Source organism: Triticum aestivum, chromosome 3B (genome assembly GCF_018294505.1).
Source record: "Triticum aestivum cultivar Chinese Spring chromosome 3B, IWGSC CS RefSeq v2.1, whole genome shotgun sequence".
Taxonomy (NCBI): Eukaryota; Viridiplantae; Streptophyta; class Magnoliopsida; order Poales; family Poaceae; genus Triticum; species Triticum aestivum.
Window position 1 is genome coordinate 33,059,768 of NC_057801.1, and position 19,133 is coordinate 33,078,900.

Consider the following 19,133-nt stretch of genomic DNA (forward strand, 5'->3'; position numbering starts at 1 on the left):
ACGTGGCCTGGCCGGCCCCCGGGGCTCCTGAACTGGGTCCAATGCCCCCATTGGTCCCGCTTCTGGATTGAACCGGGACTAATGGGCTGACCCGACCTGGACCATTGCCCCCTTTTCTACTAGTGGGTGTGAGGGGATGAAGGATACATGTGATAATCCCGAAGTGCAAGGAATCATTGTAGCACTTTCTAAAGATGAAAGTGATAAGTATGGAGTCTTGAGACCACAAGGAGCTAAAGGTAAGATCAATATTCTCTCATGTCATATCTGCCACTAATACAACCCTATGTACATCAAGCGTTTGGTTTCATCTAGAACTGAGAAATAAAAATACGTTGTGGATATAAAGAGGATAGCTTTGCATGATAACAAAGATATAAAACATAAAATAGGTGTTGCCTAAATAAAGTTAAAATATATTACACATTATTATAAATAGAGAGTGTCGAATAATGATGGTATGGTGTGCGTAATTGTCCATAGCCAATTAGCTACGATACTAGACCGATGTCAAGTTTTTATGTGGGAGAGGGCCTCTGCTAGCATGTAGTCTCTTACCTGGAACTCTATGAACTTATGATTGGACTATTGGCAAGAATCCGCAACTATCAAAGTTAATTAAGGTAACACCCAACAACAACATTAAGAAATATCCTCCTCCCCCCCATTCAATCCCATATGCGTCAATTTATATGGTAGGAAGAAACTTCTGTCACTCTTGTCCTCCAATGCCATTGTCCTATCAACATACAACTAACCCTATGGTGCCCATAATCCCCTAAAAACTTCCGTTAAATTACAATTGAATTCATCTTGACCGCTCCCACTGCGAGCATCTCGTCAGGGACAGAGAAGAAGCACACGTCTTACCGGCGACAGCGCCGTCATGGAGCAAGACAAGGACCATGGTGGCGGACAACATCGACGGCTAGCTCGCTCGCTCGCCTGCGATGCAATGGCAACTAGCTAGCTCGCTGTGGCGGCGACAGTAGCAGTAGCCAGGTAGCATAGCTCGTGGCCGCACCTCGCGACACTCGCGCGGCGGCGGCTAGGGTCCAGTAGTCGTCAACATCGAGGTGTTCCGGCGAGTTCGTGCTCGGTTAAGAGCGTGGCCAGTGCTGAAAGTTCCCTCCCGCCAATCGTTTTTTTTAAATTTCAGGTCCCTATAAAAAATGTCCTCAATCCCCTAGATAAGACGGAAATGGCCTCGTGGATTCGGGATCCCACAAATTATTTTTAAACTATTTTTTTTCCGAAGATCTATTCAGACCGGGTTTACATGATCCGTCCCGCAAGCTAGCGGTTAGGCCAACTCCACCGCGCGATCCCAAACGGACGTCTGTTTTGTCCAGATTCTGTCCGTTTGGGTAGGGCAATGGGGTCGTGTCCGGGCAGTTTCCGGGATGCGGTGGCCGTGCGCCCAGCGCGCGGACGCATCCCGGCCGCATCTTGTCCGTGTGCACATTTCTTTGCAAGTCCTTAAACTTTTTTTATCATTCATTTTTGATACATGACAATACATCATCACATTTTGACTAGTAAAGTAAGGCCAAAGAAAACAAGAACCACAAGAATACATTTGAGAAGATACCCAACTTCCATAACTGCACCCTTGAGTAGGGTTAGGACATTCTCGATGCACTCATTGTTGATCTGTGGAGGAGGCTCGACGTTGCACCCTCCTTTCTTCTTCAAGCCAGAAGTCGATGTTGCACCCTCCTTTCTTCTTCAAGCCAGAAGTCGACGTTGCTTCCTCACATGTAGTATCGTGCCTTGTTGCTTCCTTGCATGTAGTGTCGTGTCTAGCCTCTAATCTAGTAACAAGTGCACTTGTCTCATCTACAGCCTCTAGGCTAGGTAAAAGTGCACGCACATGTACTAAATTTCGCTCTATTAATATATCGATGTACTCTTCTTCCCAATACCAAAATTTGCATCCATTCTACACAATAAAACTTAAAGTTAGCACAACTAGTCTAATCCGAGAGCACAAACCGAAGATAAAAAGAGCACATACCCCATCGTTTAAGCACTTGATGAACACCCATCCGGGATGCTCCGGCGTTGTAGACACGTGGCGCACGACCACCCTTGGGCAATGGTCACACTTGATGAGGGGCAACGGTGCGCCGACGAGCTTTTGGGTAAGCACCGAGCCCCGTCGGCCGCCATTCGCGTATCTGTCGGCGGACTACCGACGGTGCAGATCCGAGCGGCTAGAGGACGAGCCACTGCCTGCATGTGGCCTTGCGGTCCTGCCAGGGCCTTCCGGCGAGGTGCCCGGCCAGTCCATGGCGCGACCCGGCCTCCCACAGCCGTGCGAGCTCAAGACCGATCGGATCCTCCCCAAATCTGTCCGGCGGGTGCGCAAACTAGGTGGCCGTGCTTGGTCAGCTCGGCGGCGACGAGGGGGAAGGGGCTGGGCGAGTGCGCGTCCGAGTTGCACGGCTGCAATGGCAGCGGGCGGCGGCGGCGAGGGGAAGAGTAGGGAAGAGTGGAGAAGAGTGGAGTGGGATGCGACCGGAGGGAGGGAGGGGGCGGATAGAAAAGACCCGTCCTGTGCCACCGACGGGCGGGCCAGGGAAGGACACGCGCAAACGGTCGGCGCATCCGCGTGGTGTCTGTTTCACCTCAAAAGCGGCGCAAACTTGGGTCGCGGATGGGTCGAAAGCGAACACAAAACGGATAAAAGTCCGTTTGCTTCCGTGCGCTGGGCCGCCCGATTTGTCCGTTTTACCCCAAAGGACGGGCCCGGACAGAATGGGTCGCGCGGTGGAGTTGGCCTTATATTACCGGATGCCCATTTTTTTTTTAACCACATACCGGATGGCCCAGTTTGCGGATGTGCTAGGGATGCTTTCAAAGCGCGGCCACCTTTGACATCCGGAAAGCGCGGCAGTCAATTAACCGGGCCGTTGGTCGGCCCAACTTCTGCGCCGTCTCCTCCGTTGCCTTCTCCTTTTGCTCCAAATTTCGAAATTTTACAAAGCAGTCGTTCCCAGAGAAAGAGAGAGAGACGGCGGCGGCGGCGGCGGCGGCGGCAGGGAGAGAAGAGAAGAGAGCGGCGGCTGGACTCCGGCCGTGCGACGGGAAGCCCTTGGGGTCCAGCGGATGGCCGGGCATGTGTATCTTCCTGTCGGTCACCTCCCGCCATGGGCCCGCCTGTCGGAAGAAAAGGAGGAAGGGATGCGAGCGCAGCAGCAGGAGAAGGAGGCGGAAAAGGAGGGCGGCGGCGGCGGCGGCAAGAGGAGGAAGGTCGCCGCCGATGTCACCATTGACCTCGACATCCTCGACTGCCCCGTCTGCTACCTGCTCCTGCGCCCTCCCATCTTCCAGGTACCCCCTGCACCTGTCTTGATCTGTACTGATACTACTAAGCCCCTCATGGATTCACTCATCTCTGGTGCAAATGAATATGTGGATTTTGTTTGGGAGTCTCAAAGTACTGCGAAATCTGCATATTTTAGTACCACTTCCAATGCGTCTGGTTCCTAGACTAGTTTTGTCGCCAAACTGTGGGGATGTTCCCCTGATTATTTAGTTAGTTATAGGATTCAGTGCGTAGTCGATCCAGAAATTGGACTTGGGTACCATACTACCAGGTCTATAAACTTCTAATTTTGCGGTTGCGAAATTGCAAGTCGAGATTGGCATCACTGAAGAGTGAAGAATCAGATGCGGACATTAGCCCAGATGTTGTAATGTCTATCAAGCTTTCACTAGTTGGTCAAACATTCAGTTGGGATGGGCAATTGTAGCATTCAGCTTAATAAATGTTGCAACTTGCAACTATGGACAGAAGTGGGGATGGGCATTGCAGTAGAATTAAGTAGAATGTATTCAGATGGTAATTGCAGTTGAAGAATGGATTCAGATGGTAATTGTAGAATTACCGCCTAACAAATGTTTGCCGTGTTCTCTTCAATGTTCACTGCTTCCTGTTATAATTGTGGAAAATTATACTATATTAGGGAAACTGGGAAGTGCCCTATGCAAACTAGGCAAGTCGTGAACTCTATGTGTATCATCATTATGGAGAAACCACAAACTACGGGAAGTATGCTATATTCAATGAAGCAATGACATATTATCCACTTGTGTAGTGTGGGCTGGTGTATCTCCATATAGGAAGAACTTCTGTCATACTGCTAGGAGTAAACTTATGCAACTAGTTATTATTATTTATTAATTACCTTATGGAACAAATTCATGTCAAATGGAGATTCATGTGCATTCTTTTAATGTGAATGCTATTTTGTTATTATGAAATGATGATATTGTAATCATGTTTATGCAGCAGTGGGTACAGCTTTAGATCCACCCAACTTCTATGATTTTTTTCTGAAGTTTCTAATAAAGCAAAAGTATAACGGCACTACATTAAGTCTGAACCATAAAAGTGAGCCAAGCCATGTTGTTCAAATGTACAATTCAGCATGTATGATTAAAAGAGACGCAAAGTACACCTGTGTGTCAACTAGTCGTAACTGCTGCTAAGGGATCATTTGCCGGGATGTGCTTCTGGGAAGTGTATATATCTGTTCTTTGGGATATTTGGAAGGTTAGGAACAACTTTATGTCCTACCCAAGGTGGAAAGTACTTCTTAAGTAATAGTCTTTGTTTGGCATATGGTTAAGGACACCCACAGACTAAGTTTCCTTAACTGGCTACACAAGCCCAAGTCATGTTGAAATGTACAATCCATCATGTATGATTAAAAGAAACGCAAAGTACATCTGCATCTCAACATAGTCGCAACCGCTATGGGAATATTTGCTGGGCCGTGCTTCTAGGAAGTGTGTATAATGCTCTTCCTCATCGGAATATTTGGAAGGTTAGGAAGAACTTGTTTTTGTGGTGGCAGGAACCTTCCTTCCCTAGTTGAAAAGTGCTTCTTAAGTCAGAACTAGTCCTTGTTTCATGTAGGGTTATGGACACGCACAGACTAAGTTTCCTTGACTGGTCACACAATACTTTGTAATGCCCCTCTACAGCCCTACTCCATTTGTACACTTCATTGCATTTATCTCCACCTTGTAAACATAGAATATACCATGGGGACCTCCCCCACTGTTCAAGGTAAAAAACAAAATAAAATAAGTTAAAAGTTGCATCTGGTGAATTTAAGTTATTCAAATGGGAATGATAGCTGGGCTTAACTTGGTGCAGGATATTCTTATCTGCTCCCATTTTTTACATCTTTATGGGTATTGTTAACTCAAACCATATCATGGTTATTCTAGCATGTACTCGGCCACCAGCATACTTTCAATTCCTGTGTTATTCTTCATTATGATTTTAATTCAGCTAAGTTACTAGCATATATACTGATTTGTTGTTTCTGTTCCTCAGTGCACTGTAGGGCATACCATATGTTCGTCTTGCCATGACAAGCTCCAAGAGAAGTGCCACTTCTGCTCCCTTCCCACAGTCTACAACCGCTGCCACATGGTAGAACATGTCGTTGAATCCGTCAAAGTTGCTTGCTCCAATTGCAACCACGGATGCACTACAAGGATAGCCTACTACCAGAAAGAAGACCATGAGAAAGGTTGTCCACATGCACCATGTTTCTGCCCGGAAACCGGCTGCGGCTTCAGCGGACCTACTGCGATGCTCCTTGAGCATTTTTCAGGCAAGCACAAGTGGCACTCCCCGAAAGTTACCTACAACAAGGCGTTCCGGATCCGCATCCATGTGGGATCAACCGTTCTGGTGGGCGAGGACGGGAACCTCTTCCTGGTCAACATGACAATGGAGTCCCGCGGTGGTGTCATCTCAGTTTGCTCCGTCCAGCCTCACATTACTGGATCCAGCTTCAGGTGCAAGCTAACATTGTCGTGCGCTGAACCAAGCTTTTCTCAGTCTATGGAGTTCTTAATGAGGAGCAGTAATCTGTATGATGGGTTTCCCAAAGATTGCTTCCAGTTCCTTGTGCCGAAGGTGTTGCTCCGAGGAACCGGTACAAGCGCCACAGCGATGGTGGGTGTGACCGTCACGCCACAATAGGCCCAACAAGTGATGGGGTGCCTTTGTATGATTGGGTTTGACAAGCGAGTACTTCCAAATCTCTAAGTTTTTTTTAAAGCAATCTCTCAGCTTCTGGTGGAGGCACTAGTGTTCATTTGGTCCGGATTAGATATTTCATCCGGTTGTGGAGCACTGTTTCTAAAGTTTTGCTTCAAATCGATGACGGAAGCAAAACCTCACTGAAGCAAGCCATGTTTTGCTAGCTTAGTATTTGAACTTGTGTCAAACCATCTTTATGTGTGATCTATATATATGCATGGATTTTGACAGCAAAAAACCCGGCTAGGGCTTCCTGGGTGCAAACTGGGGGGTGCTCTTGATCCAATGTTGTAAACCTATACACCATGCCATGCTGCAACTCAATGAATAAGATAGCCAAATGGGATGAGTTGTGCCGAGGGCGGCGGCTAAAGCTTGAAAGATGACGCGATTTTCGCCAAAGTTTCATTTTCGGTAGATTTTAATTTAGTGCGTGAGCCTTAGGAGCTTGGTTGCTTGAACTGGTGCGTTTACTAGTACTACGATAGATGTCATATGATTTCTGTATGTAAATGTTGATGATTGACTGAACTTGGTAAGCAAGCCAAATGCCAAAGCCGATAAGCAGGTGGAAGGTGGAATGTACCTGCTCTATTGACAGTGCTATATCGCACTTTCAACATCTACGTTGAACACAGAGTTGTGTGGCCTTAATCCTTATATGAGCCAAAAATAGGAATTCATTCTTTTTTTGTACATTACAACCGGGATCTGATTTGGACAGGCATACTGAAGATATCTCCCTGCCAGTACATATTCAGCCAACTGGCTTTTCAACTAGATTGGAGCCAGGGATGGAATGTAGGGCATCACCCAGTCATGGGATATGTCAAGCGATCTAGCCCAACTAGAGGCACAGGGTTTTGCTTTTGCGAGAGGCACGACTATTCCTCTTGGAAAAGAAAAAAAAACATGTTTTCTTTTTTTCTTTCGTGTGAGGCGCGGTTTTGCTTTCGCGAGAGGCATGGCCGTGCCTGAAAAAACGTGTTTTCTGCTTTTTTCTTCTTCCGCAGTTTCGCTAGAGGCACGGTTTTGCTTCCGCGAGAGGCATGATTGTGCTTTCGTGAGAGGCACGGTTGTGTGCCTCGAAAAAAATGTGTTTCTATTTTTTTCCTTCTGCGAGAGGCATGGTTGTGCTTCCGCGGGAGGCACGGCTATCCCTCTCTCGGAAAGGGAAAAAATCATGCTCCCGGTCAGTCTTTTTATTCGGTTTTTTCGTGAAAAAAAAGTTCGTTAAAATATATCAATATGGGATCTAGTTTTGAAGATCTTGACGCGAGGAATCCAACAGTGAAAACAGTTTGAGATTTGGACGCACGGTTTAAGAGATAAAATGTTTTGAAAATGGATCTATGAAAAAAAGGGAAAACTCCCTGGTTGCAATAAGTGGCGCACATATCACAACCCGAGAAGGTCGGAGTGTCTTTGCAAGGAGTACTCCTCAATAAGTGATTTCGAGTGAAATGACTATTTGTGAATACCCTTTCAAACATGGGTGGAGATAGGCCCCAGGCAGCCCGGTCGGCCGCCTGTGGCATGAGGCCCATCTCGTTCATGTACTGTACGAAATACTGTAGATTTACACAAAGGCGGCCTGGGGCCTGGCTCAATTCGCCTGAGGCGTGAGGCACCGAGTCCCATCTCCTTGCGCTGTGCTCGACTTAGACGAATGAACCGGCCACCGGCCACCCCTCCCCCAACTTGGATGAACCCTATGGGTGGTTGCGTGACCCGCGACAGGCTGGCCGGCGTCCGGCAAGGCGGCCGTTGTTTGCCCGGAGGCGTGCAACCCACCCGTCGGCCTTTGTCCTCACTCAGCCGAGCCGTAGCACAGAGCAGGCAGCAGAGCAAAGGTAGCTTTTCCAAATCCCATTTTTTGTTTCCAAGTTAGAATGTACTTTCTCCATCCCAAAATAAGTATCTCAACTTTATACTAAAGTTATACTAAGGTTGAGACACTTATTTTAGGACGGAGGAAATATTAGATTTACTAGTGAGCTGGAAGAAAGTAACTAGCATGATGTTAATAATCTGGAGGTGTAGTAGCCTCATGTATCTGCAGTAGCTTGCAGTTTCTGTAAAAATGTTGATAATGATTTACTGTAATGCACTGTTAGATACAGATGGAACACGACAGCGTGGTCCAATTTTGACTATTTTCAAGGGGCTCGATTTTATCAAAGAGGAGCATGTCTTTAAGATAGTACTTCCTATTTCACATGGGTGATTTGTAGTTTGTTTAATAGCTCAGCTACTAGTTTCCGTCATATTCTACTCATACGCATTTGGCGGAAAGCTAGCTTGTGTCAAATGAAGCTACTAAGCTCCGCCTAATTTAGCAATGACCTTTTAATCAAGCATAATTAGCATCTTCCGCCAAAACACAAACGTCTTCCGCGCTGCCTTCCGCTAAATGTATCGCAATTAGCACAAAGTCTTCCGCCAAATGTTAGTCATTCTAAGCGGACGCAGACTAGAAACGGTACGTGGTGGCTTGCGGGAGGTTTGATGGTTCATCTTGGAGACGCCCCTTAGTTTCTAGCCTGGGACGTCAGCCAATCCTGACTCCGCCACTGTTTTCAAAGGTCATTCACATCTTCTCCGATGGTAGTATTGGTTGGATTTCTTCACACGCGTGGAAGGGATGAGTGATTTTGTTTGTATCTTTTTTTCGTTGATTCGATTTTGAAAATGATTTATCTTTTGAATCATATGCCCAAATCACGAACTATTTTCATCATTCAATTGCTCGCGTCCAGATCTTCAAAAGCAATACCCGTGTTGATAGGCTTTGACGAACTTATTTTTGGACCAAATATGTTCTCCAAGGTTGGAAAAAAATGTGCTTTAAAACAGAACTAATCTGTGCTTCAAAACTGTAATAACGGTCCTTCAGTTTTGAGGAAGCACAATTATGCTTTCAGGTGAAGCACCACTGTGCACACTCCTTCACATAAATCAAAAAAATAGGTGAAACCAAAAAACCACCACCCTCCAAAACCCAAAAAGAAAGTCCCCACAAGGAAAGCGTCCAACACGGGACACGTGATGACCCTGAAGTGCTCCCGTGCCCTAAAAAGTGTGTGATGGAACGCCAAGCCAAGCGGTAAGGCCAACTCCAACGTGCCGACACAAAGAGACGCAGATTTGATCCACTTTTTGTCTGTTGGATAGGCTATAGGTCCGCGTCCGCCCTCGTCCACACAAATATTGTCGGTACGCACAATCGTCCAACCATTTGATCCGCCTGGTCGGTTTTTGGCCAAATTTCATAATTTAGGCATTTTATGGATATAAATATGAACAAAAACATTATGTATAGTTTACAACCAAATAAGTCACATACTTTTTACATCACAATGAATAAAAATCTCATAATTTACAACCAGATGAATTTAAAATTGTACCAAATACATTGAAAGAAAAAGAGTCCACATATACTCAACCAAATCATTTATAAGTTTAATGTGAGTTGTCCAATCGCGCATTTGTTGATGAAATTGGATGAACTGCGCAAACATTGCCGCTCCATACTCAGGCTCAACATTTTCACCTTGGAAATCCCACCATTGATCAAATAGGCTAGCATCATGCTCATCCTTTACGATCATGTTGTGCATGATCACACAAACAACCATCACCTCCCACATCACGTGCGGGCTTCATGTTGTGGCAGGGTGCCCTGCAATAGCCCATTGAGATTGGAGCACACCAAAAGTATGCTCCACATCCTTCATACCACTCTCTTGTTCTTGTGCAAACCTAGACCTCTTCTCTCCCACGGGCTTGGAAATTGTCTCCACAGTAGTTGACTATGGAGGGTAGATACCATCAACTAGGTAGTATCCCTTGTGTTGGTCTTCATAACCTCAAACTTACCCTTTGGGAGTTACCTTCTGAAAGCCTTGTGAACACCGGAGAGCTTTGAAGCATGTTGATTTCATTTTGAGAACCCACCATGCGGAAAAAAGAGTGCCAAATCCATAGATCTTATGGTGCCACAACTTCAAGTATGACCGTGTAAGCTTTAACATGACCCTTATGAAGGAAATATGCCCTAGAGGCAATAATTAAGTTATTATTTATTTTCTTAATTCATGATGAATGTTTTCATGCTAGAATTGTATTAACCGGAAACTTAGTACATGTGTGAATACATAGACAATACATATAGTCCCTAGTATGCCTCTACTTGACTAGCTCGTTAATCAAAGATGGTTATGTTTTCTAACCATAGACATGTGTTGTCATTTGATGAACGGGGTCACATCATTAGAAGAATGATGTGATGGACATGACCCATCCGTTAGCTTAGCATTATGATCATATCAGTTTTATTGCTATTGCTTTCTTCATGACTTATACAAGTTCCTCATACTATGAGATTATGCAACTCCCGAATACCGGAGGAAAACTTTGTGTGCTACCAAAACGTCACAACGTAAAAGGGTTTATAAAGGTGCTCTGCAGGTGTCCCCGAAGGTGTTTGTTGGGTTGGCATATATCGAGATTAGTATTTTTTCACTCCGTGTTTCGGAGAGGTATCTCTGGCCCCTCTCGACAATACTCATCACTATAAGCCTTGCAAGCATTGTAACTAATGAGTTAGTTGCAGGATGAAGTATTACGGAACGAGTAAACAGACTTGCCGGTAACGAGATTGAACTAGGTATAATGATACCGACGATCAAATCTTGGGCAAGTAACATACCGATGACAAAGGGAACAATGTATGTTGTTATGCGATTTGACCGATAAAGATCTTCTAGAATATGTAGGATCCAATATGAGAATCCAGGTTCCGCTATTGGTTATTGACCTGAGATGTGTCTCGGTCATGTCTACATAGTTCTCGAACCCATAGGGTCCGCACGCTATTGGCTATTGGTTATTGACCAAAGTTTGTTCAGAGTCCCGAATGAGATCGTGGACGTGACGAGGAGTATCGAAATGGTCGAGACATAAAGATTGATATATTGGAAGGCTATATTTAGACATCGGAAAGGTTCCGAGTGATTCGAGTATTTTTTGGAGTACCGAGAGTTACGGGAATTCGTCGGGGGAAGTATTGGGCCTTAATGGGTCATACGGGAAAGGAGAGAAGGGCCTCAAGGGGTGGCCGCGCGACCCCCATGGGTGGTACGAATTGAACTATGAACTAGAAGGGGGCGGCGCCCCCCTTCCTTCTCCCCTCTTCCTTCCTTCCCACTTCTCCTAGTTGGAATAGGAAAGGGGGCGGGGGGGGGGGGGGAATCCTACTTGGACCAGGAGTCGCGTGCCCCCTCTAGGGCCGGCCTCCTCCTCCTCCCTCCTTTATATACAGGGGCCGGTGGGCACCCTAGGACACACAAGTTATTCTCCTAGCCGTGTGCGGTGCCCCCCTCCACAGTTACACACCTCGATCATACCGTTGCGGAGCTTAGGCGAAGCCCTGCGCCGGTAGCATCATCATCACCATCGCCACACCGTCGTGCTGACGAAACTCTCCCTCGGTCTCAACTGTATCAAGAGTACGAGGGGCGTCTCCAAGCTGAATGTGGAGTTGCCGTACGTTCGGTGCTTGGATTAGTTGGATCACGAAGACGTTCAACTACATAAACCGCGTTAACTAAATGCTTCCACTTTCGGTCTACAACGGTATGTGGACACACTCTCCCTCTCATTGCTATGCATCACATAGATAGATCTTGCATGATCTTAGGAATTTTTTTAAAATTACCGCGTTCCCCAATAGTGGCATCAGAGCCAGGTCTATGCATAGATGTTATATGCACGAGTAGAACACAAAGAGTTGTGGGAGATAATAGTCATACTGCTTACCAGCATGTCATACTTTGATTCGGCGGTATTGTTGGATGAAGCGGCTCAGACCGACATTATGCCTACGCTTATGCGAGACTGGTTCTACCGACGTGCTTCACACACAGGTGGCTAGTGACTGTCTGTTTCTCCAACTTTAGTTGAATTGAGTGTGGCTACGCCCGGTCCTTGTTGAAGGTTAAAACAACACACTTGACGAAAAATCATTGTGGTTTTGATGCGTAGGTAAGAACGGTTCTTTCTAAGCGCGTAGCAGCCACGTAAAACTTGCAACAAAAAAGTAGAGGACGTCTAACTTGTTTTTGCAGGGCATGTTGTGATGTGATATGGTCAAGACGTGATGATATATAAATTGTTTTACAAGATGATCATGTTTTGTTAAAGTTATCGGCAACTGGCAGAAGCCTTATGGTTGTCTCTTTATTGCATAAGATGCAAGCGCCATATAATTGCTTTACTTTATCGCTATGCGATAGCAATAGTTGCAAAAACAATAGTTGGCGAGATGACCATGTGATGACACGTTGATAAAGATCAAGATGATGGAGATCATGGTTTCATGCCGGTGACGATGGGGATCATGATGGTACTTTGGAGATGGAGATCAAAGGCACAAGCTGATGATGGCCATATCATGTCACATATTTTGATTGCATGTGATGTTTATCCTTTATGCATCTTATTTTGCTTAGTTCGACGGTAGCATTATAAGATGATCCCTTACTAAATTTGAAGGTATAAGTGTTCTCCCTGAGTATGCACCATTGCTACAGTTCTTCATGCTGAGACACCACATGATGATCGGGTGTGATAAGCTCTATGTTCACCTACAACGGGTGCAAGCCAGTTTTGCACACGCATAATACTTGGGTTAAACTTGACGAGCATAGCATATGCAGATATGGCCTCAGAACACTGGAGACCGAAAGGTCGAGCGTGAATCATATAATAGATATGATCAACATAGTGATGTTCACCATTGAAAACTACTCCATCTCACGTGATGATCGGACAAGGTTTAGTTGATTTGGATCATGTTATCATTTAGATGACTAGAGGGATGTCTATCTAAGTGGGAGTTCTTAAGTAATATGATTAATTGAACTTTAATTTATCATGAACTTAGTCCTGATAGTATTTTGCAAATTATGTTGTAGATCAATAACTTGCGTTATAGCTTCCCTATATTTTTTATATGTTCCTAGAGAAAACTAAGTTGAAAGATGATAGTAGCAATGATGCGGACTGGGTCCCTGATCTGAGGTTTATCCTCATTGCTGCACAGAAGAATTATGTCCTTGATGCATCGCTAGGTGACAGACCTATTACAGGAGCAGATGCAGACATTATGAACGTTTGGCTAGCTCAATATGATGACTACTTAATAGTTTAGTGCACCATGGTTTACGGCTTAGAATCGGGACTTCAAAGACGTTTTGAACGTCATGGACCATATGAGATGTTTCAAGAGTTGAAGTTAATATTTCAAGAAAATACCCAAGTTGAGAGATATGAAGTCTCCAACAAGTTCTATAGCTAAAAGATGGAGGAGAAAAGCTCAAGCAGTGAGCATGTCCTCAGATTGTCTGGGTACTACAATCGCTTGAATCAAGTGGGAGTTAATCTTCTAGATAAGATAGTGGTTGACAAAGTTCTCTAGTCACCATCAACAAGTTACTGGAACTTCATGATGAACTATAGTATGCAAGGGATGACAAAAACGATTCCCGAGCTCTTCGTGATGCTGAAATTGACAAAGGAAGAAATCAAGAAAGAGCATCAAGTATTGATGATTGACAAGACCACTAGTTTCAAGAAAAGGGCAAAAGGAAAGAAAGGGAACTTCAAGTAGAATGGCAAGCAAGTTGTCACTCCGCGAAGAAGCCCAAAGCTGGACCAAAGTCTAAACTGAGTGCTTCTACTGCAAAGGAAATGGTCACTGGAAGCGGAAATGCCCTGAATATTTGGTGGATAAGAAGGATGGCAAAGTGAACATGGGTATATTTGATATAAAGGTTATTGATGTGTACCTTACTAGTGTTTATAGTATCCCCTGGGTATTTGATACTTGTTTGGTTGCTAATATTAGTAAATCGCAACAGGAGTTACAGAATAAATAGAGGCTAGTTGAGGGTGAAATGACGATGTGTGTTGGAAGTGGTTCCAAGATTGATATGATCATCATCGCACACTCCCTATACTTTCGTGATTAGTGTTGAACCTAAATAAATGTTATTTGGAGTTTGCGTTGAGCAGGAATATGATTTGATCATGTTTATTGCAATACAGTTATTCATTTAAAGTCAGAGAATAATTGTATTTCTATTTATATGAATAAAACCTTCGATGGTCGTACACCCAATGAAAAAAAATTGTTGGATATCGATTGGATATCGATCTGGGTAATACACATATTCATAATGTTGATGCCGAAAGATGCAAAGTTGATAATGATAGTGCAACTTATTTGTGGCACTGCCGTTTGGTTCATATCAGTGTAAAGCGCATGAAGAAACTCCATAAAGATGGACTTTTGCAATCACTTGATGGTTGCGAACTGTGCCTTATGGGCAAGATGACTGAAACTCCATTCTCCGGAACAATGGAACGAGCTAGTGACTTATTGGAAATAATACATACCGATGTATGCGGTCCAATGAGTGTTGATGCTCGTGGCGGGTATCGTTATTTTCTGACCTTCACAAGATGATTTGAGCAGATATGAGTATATCTACTTAATGAAGCACAAGTCTGGAACATTTGAAAAGTTCAAAGAATTTCAGAGTGAAGTGGAGAATCATCGTAACAAGAAAATAAAGTTTCTACGATCTGATCGTGGAGGAAAATATTTGAGTGACGAGTTTGGCCTTCATTTTAAACAATGTGGAATAGTTTCACAGCTCACGCCACCTGGAACACCACAGCGTAATGGTGTGTCTGAACATCGTAACCGCACTTTAGTGGATATGGTGCGATCTATGATGTCTCTTACCGGTTTACCACTATCGTTTTGGGGTTATGCATTAGAGACAGCTGCATTCACTTTAAACAGGGCACCATCAAAATTCGTTGAGACGACGCCTTATGAACTATGGTTTGGCAAGAAACCAAAGTCGTTTCTTAAAATTTGGGGCTGCAATGCTTATGTAAAAAAGCTTCAACTTGTAAGCTCGAACCCAAATCGGATAAGTGCGTCTTCATAGGATACCCAAAAGAAACTGTTGGGTACACCTTCTATCACAGATCCGAAGGCAAGATATTTGTTGCTAAGAATGGATCCTTTCTAGATAAGGAGTTTCTCTCGAAAGAAGTGAGTGGGAGGAAAGTAGAACTTGATGAGGTAATTGTACCTTCTCCCGAATTGGAAAGTATTTCACCACAGAAATGAGTTCTAGTGATTCCTACACCAATTAGTGAGGAAGCTAATGATGATGATCATGAAACTTCAAATCAAGTTACTACCGAACCTCGTAGGTCAACCAGAGTACGATCCGCACCAGAGTGGTATGGTAATCCTATTCTGGAAGTCATGTTACTAGACCATGATGAACCTACGAACTATGAGAAAGCGATGATGAGCCCAGATTCCGCGAAATGGCTTGAGGCCATGAAATCTGAGATGGTATCCATGTATGAGAACAAAGTGTGGACTTTGGTGGATTTTCCCAATGATCGGCAAGCCGTATTAAATAAATGGATCTTTGAGAGGAAGACAGACACTGATGGTAGTGTTACTATCTACAAAGCTCGACTTGTCGCAAAAGGTTTTAAACAAGTTCAAGGTGTTGGCTACAATGAGATTTTCTCAACTGTAGCGATGCTTAAATCCGTCCGAATCATGTTATCAGTTGCCATATTTTAGGAAATCTAGCAAATGGATGTCAAAACCTACATTCCTTAAATGGATATTTTAAAGAAGAGTTGTATATGATGCAACCAGAAGGTTTTGTCAATCCTAAAGGTACTAACAAGGTGCGCAAGCTCCAACGATCCATCTATGGATTGGTGCAAGCATCTCGGAGTTGGAATATACACCTTGATGAGTTGATCAAAGCATATAGTTTTATACAGACTTGAAGTGAAGCCTGTATTTACAAGAAACTGAATGGGAGCTCTGTAGCATTTCTAATATTATATGTGGATAACATATTGTTGATTGGAAATAATATAGAATTTCTGGATAGCATAAAGGGATACTTCAATAAGAGTTTTTCAATGAAAGACCTCAGTGAAGCTGCTTACATATTGGGCATCAAGATCTATAGAGATAGATCAAGACGCTTAATTGGACTTTCACAAAGCACATACCTTGGTAAAGTTTTGAAGAAGTTCAAAATGGATCAGTCAAAGAAAGGGTTCTTGCCTGTATTACAAGGTTTAAAGTTGAGTAAGACTCAAAGCCCGACCATGGCAGAAAATAGAAAGAGAATGAAAGTCATTCCCTATGCCACAGTTGTAGGTTCTATAAAGTATGATGTCCTATGTACCAGAACTATTGTGCACCTTGCCATGAATTTGGCAAGGGGGTACAATAGTGATCTAAGAGTAGATCATTGGACAACAGTCAAAATTATCCTTAGTGAGGACTAAGGAAATATTTCTCGGTTATGGAGGGGATAAAGAGTTCGTCATAAAGAGTTATGTTGATGCAACCTTTTACACCGATCCAGATGACTCTAAGTCTCAATCTGGATATATATATTGAAAGTGGGAGCAATTAGCTAGAGTAGCTCCATGCAGAGCGTTGTAGACATAGAATATTTGGAAAACCAGACCCGTTGACTAAACTTCTCTCACAAGCAAAACATGATCACACCTTAGTACTCTTTGGGTGTTAATCCCATAGTGATGTGAACTAGATTATTGACTCTAGTAAACCCTTTGGGTGTTGGTCACATGGTGATGTGAACTATGGGTGTTAATCACATACATATGTGAACTATTGGTGTTAAATCACATGACGATGTGAACTAGATTATTGTCTCTAGTGCAAGTGGGAGACCGAAGGAAATATGCCCTAGAGGCGATAATAAAGTTATTATTTATTTCCTTAATTCATGATAAATGTTTATTATTCATGCTAGAATTGTATTAACCGGAAACTTAGTACATGTGTGAATACATAGACAAAACATATAGTCCCTAGTATGCCTCTACTTGACTAGCTCGTTAATCAAAGATGGTTATGTTTCCTAACCATAGACATGTGTTGTCATTTGATGAACGGGGTCACATCATTAGGAGAATGATGTGATGGACATGACCCATCCGTTACCTTAGCATTATGATCGTATCAGTTTCATTGCTATTGCTTTCTTCATGACTTATACAAGTTCCTCATACTATGAGATTATGCAACTCACGAATAGCGGAGGAAAACTTTGTGTGCTACCAAACGTCACAATGTAAAAGGGTTTATAAAGGTGCTCTACAGGTGTCTCCGAAGGTGTTTGTTGGGTTGGCATATATCGAGATTAGTATTTGTCACTCCGTGTTCCGGAGAGGTAGCTGTGGGCCCTCTCGGTAATACTCATCACTATAAGGCTTGCAAGCATTGTAACTAAGGCATTAGTTGCAGGATGAAGTATTACAGAACGAGTAAAGAGACTTGCCGGTAATGAGATTGAACTAGGTATAATGATACCGACGATCAAATCTCGGGCAAGTAACATACCGATGACAAAGGGAACAACGTATGTTGTTATGCGGTTTGACCGATAAAGATCTTCATAGAATATGTAGGAGCCAATATGAGCATCTAGGTTCCGCTATTGATTATTAACCTGAGATGTGCCTCGGTCATGTCTACATAGTTCTCGAACCCATAGGGTCCGCACGTGCTACGTCTTGAGCTAGCGTTGGTTTTCCCCGAAGAGGAGAGGGTGATGCAGCAAGTGTAGCGTAAGTATTTCCCTTAGTTTTGGGAACCAAGGTATCAATGCAATAGGAGGCTCCTCAAAAGTCCCTCGTGCCTACACTCACAACCAATGCAATAAAGGGGTTGTCAATCCCTTCATGGCCACTTGCAAAAGTGAGATCTGATAGAGATAGTATGATAAGATAAATATAGTTTTGGTATTTTATAATATAGATGAAAAAAGATAAAGATGCAAATAAAAGCAGATTGAAAGCAAATATGATAAGAGATAGACCCCGGGGCCATAGGTTTCACTAGAGGCTTCTCTCGAGAGCAAAAGTATTATGGTGGGTGAACAAATTACTGTCGAGCAATTGATAGAAAAGCGCATAGTTATGAGATTATCTAGGCATGATCATGTTATAGGCATCACATCCATAACAAGTAGACCGACTCCTGCCTGCATCTACTACTATTACTCCACACATCGGCCGCTATCCAGCATGCATCTAGAGTATTAAGTTCATAAGAACAGAGTAACGCATTAAGCAAGATGACATGATGTAGAGGGATAAACTCATGCAATATGATATAAACCCCATCTTGTTATCCTCGATGGCAACAATACAATATGTGTCTTGTAACCCTTTCTGTCACTGGGTAAGAACACCGCAAGATTGAACCCAAAGCTAAGCACTTCTCCCATGGCAAGAAAGATCAATCTAGTAGGCCAAACCAAACCGATAATTCGAAGAGACTTGCAAAGATAACTCAATCATACATAAAAGAATTTAGAGAAGATTCAGTTATTATCCATAGATAAATCTGATCATAAACCCACAATTCATCGGATCTCGACAAACACACCGCAAAAAGAGATTACATCGAATAGATCTCCACAAGAGAGGGGGAGAACATTGTATTGAGATCCAAAAAGAGAGAAGAAGCCATCTAGCTAATAACTATGGACCCGTAGGTCTGTGGTAAACTACTCACAACTCATAGGAGGGGCAAGGATGTTGATGTAGAGGCCCTCCGTGGCCGATTCCCCCTCCGGCAGAGTGCCAGCGAAGGCTCCAAGATGGGATCTCGCGGATACAGAAGGTTACGGTGGTGGAAATTGTGTTTCGTGGTGACCCCGGATGTTTTCGGGGTCCGTAGGTATATATAGGAGGAAGAAGTACGTCGGTGGACGCCTGAGGGGCCCACGAGACAGGGGGGCGCGCCCTAGAGGGGGGGCGCCCTCCTATCTCGTGGAGGCTCCGGTTGTTTCTTGACTTGCACTCCAAGCTCTCCGGATCTTGTTCATTCCAAAAATCACGTTCCCGAAGGTTTCATTCCGTTTGGACTCTGTTTGATATTCCTTTTCTTCGAAATACTGAAATA

At 43.9% G+C, this 19,133-nt stretch overlaps 1 protein-coding gene across 1 annotated transcript; it reads left to right on the forward strand.

Moving 5' to 3' along the window:
• The first annotated feature begins 2,958 nt into the window (after positions 1-2,958).
• LOC123064573 (putative E3 ubiquitin-protein ligase SINA-like 6) lies at positions 2,959-6,238 on the forward strand. The gene is made up of 2 exons (XM_044488029.1): positions 2,959-3,336; positions 5,354-6,238. The coding sequence occupies exons 1-2, from the start codon at positions 3,112-3,114 to the stop codon at positions 6,008-6,010; spliced, it is 882 nt and encodes a 293-aa protein (XP_044343964.1). The 5' UTR covers positions 2,959-3,111; the 3' UTR covers positions 6,011-6,238.
• The last annotated feature ends 12,895 nt before the right edge of the window (positions 6,239-19,133 follow it).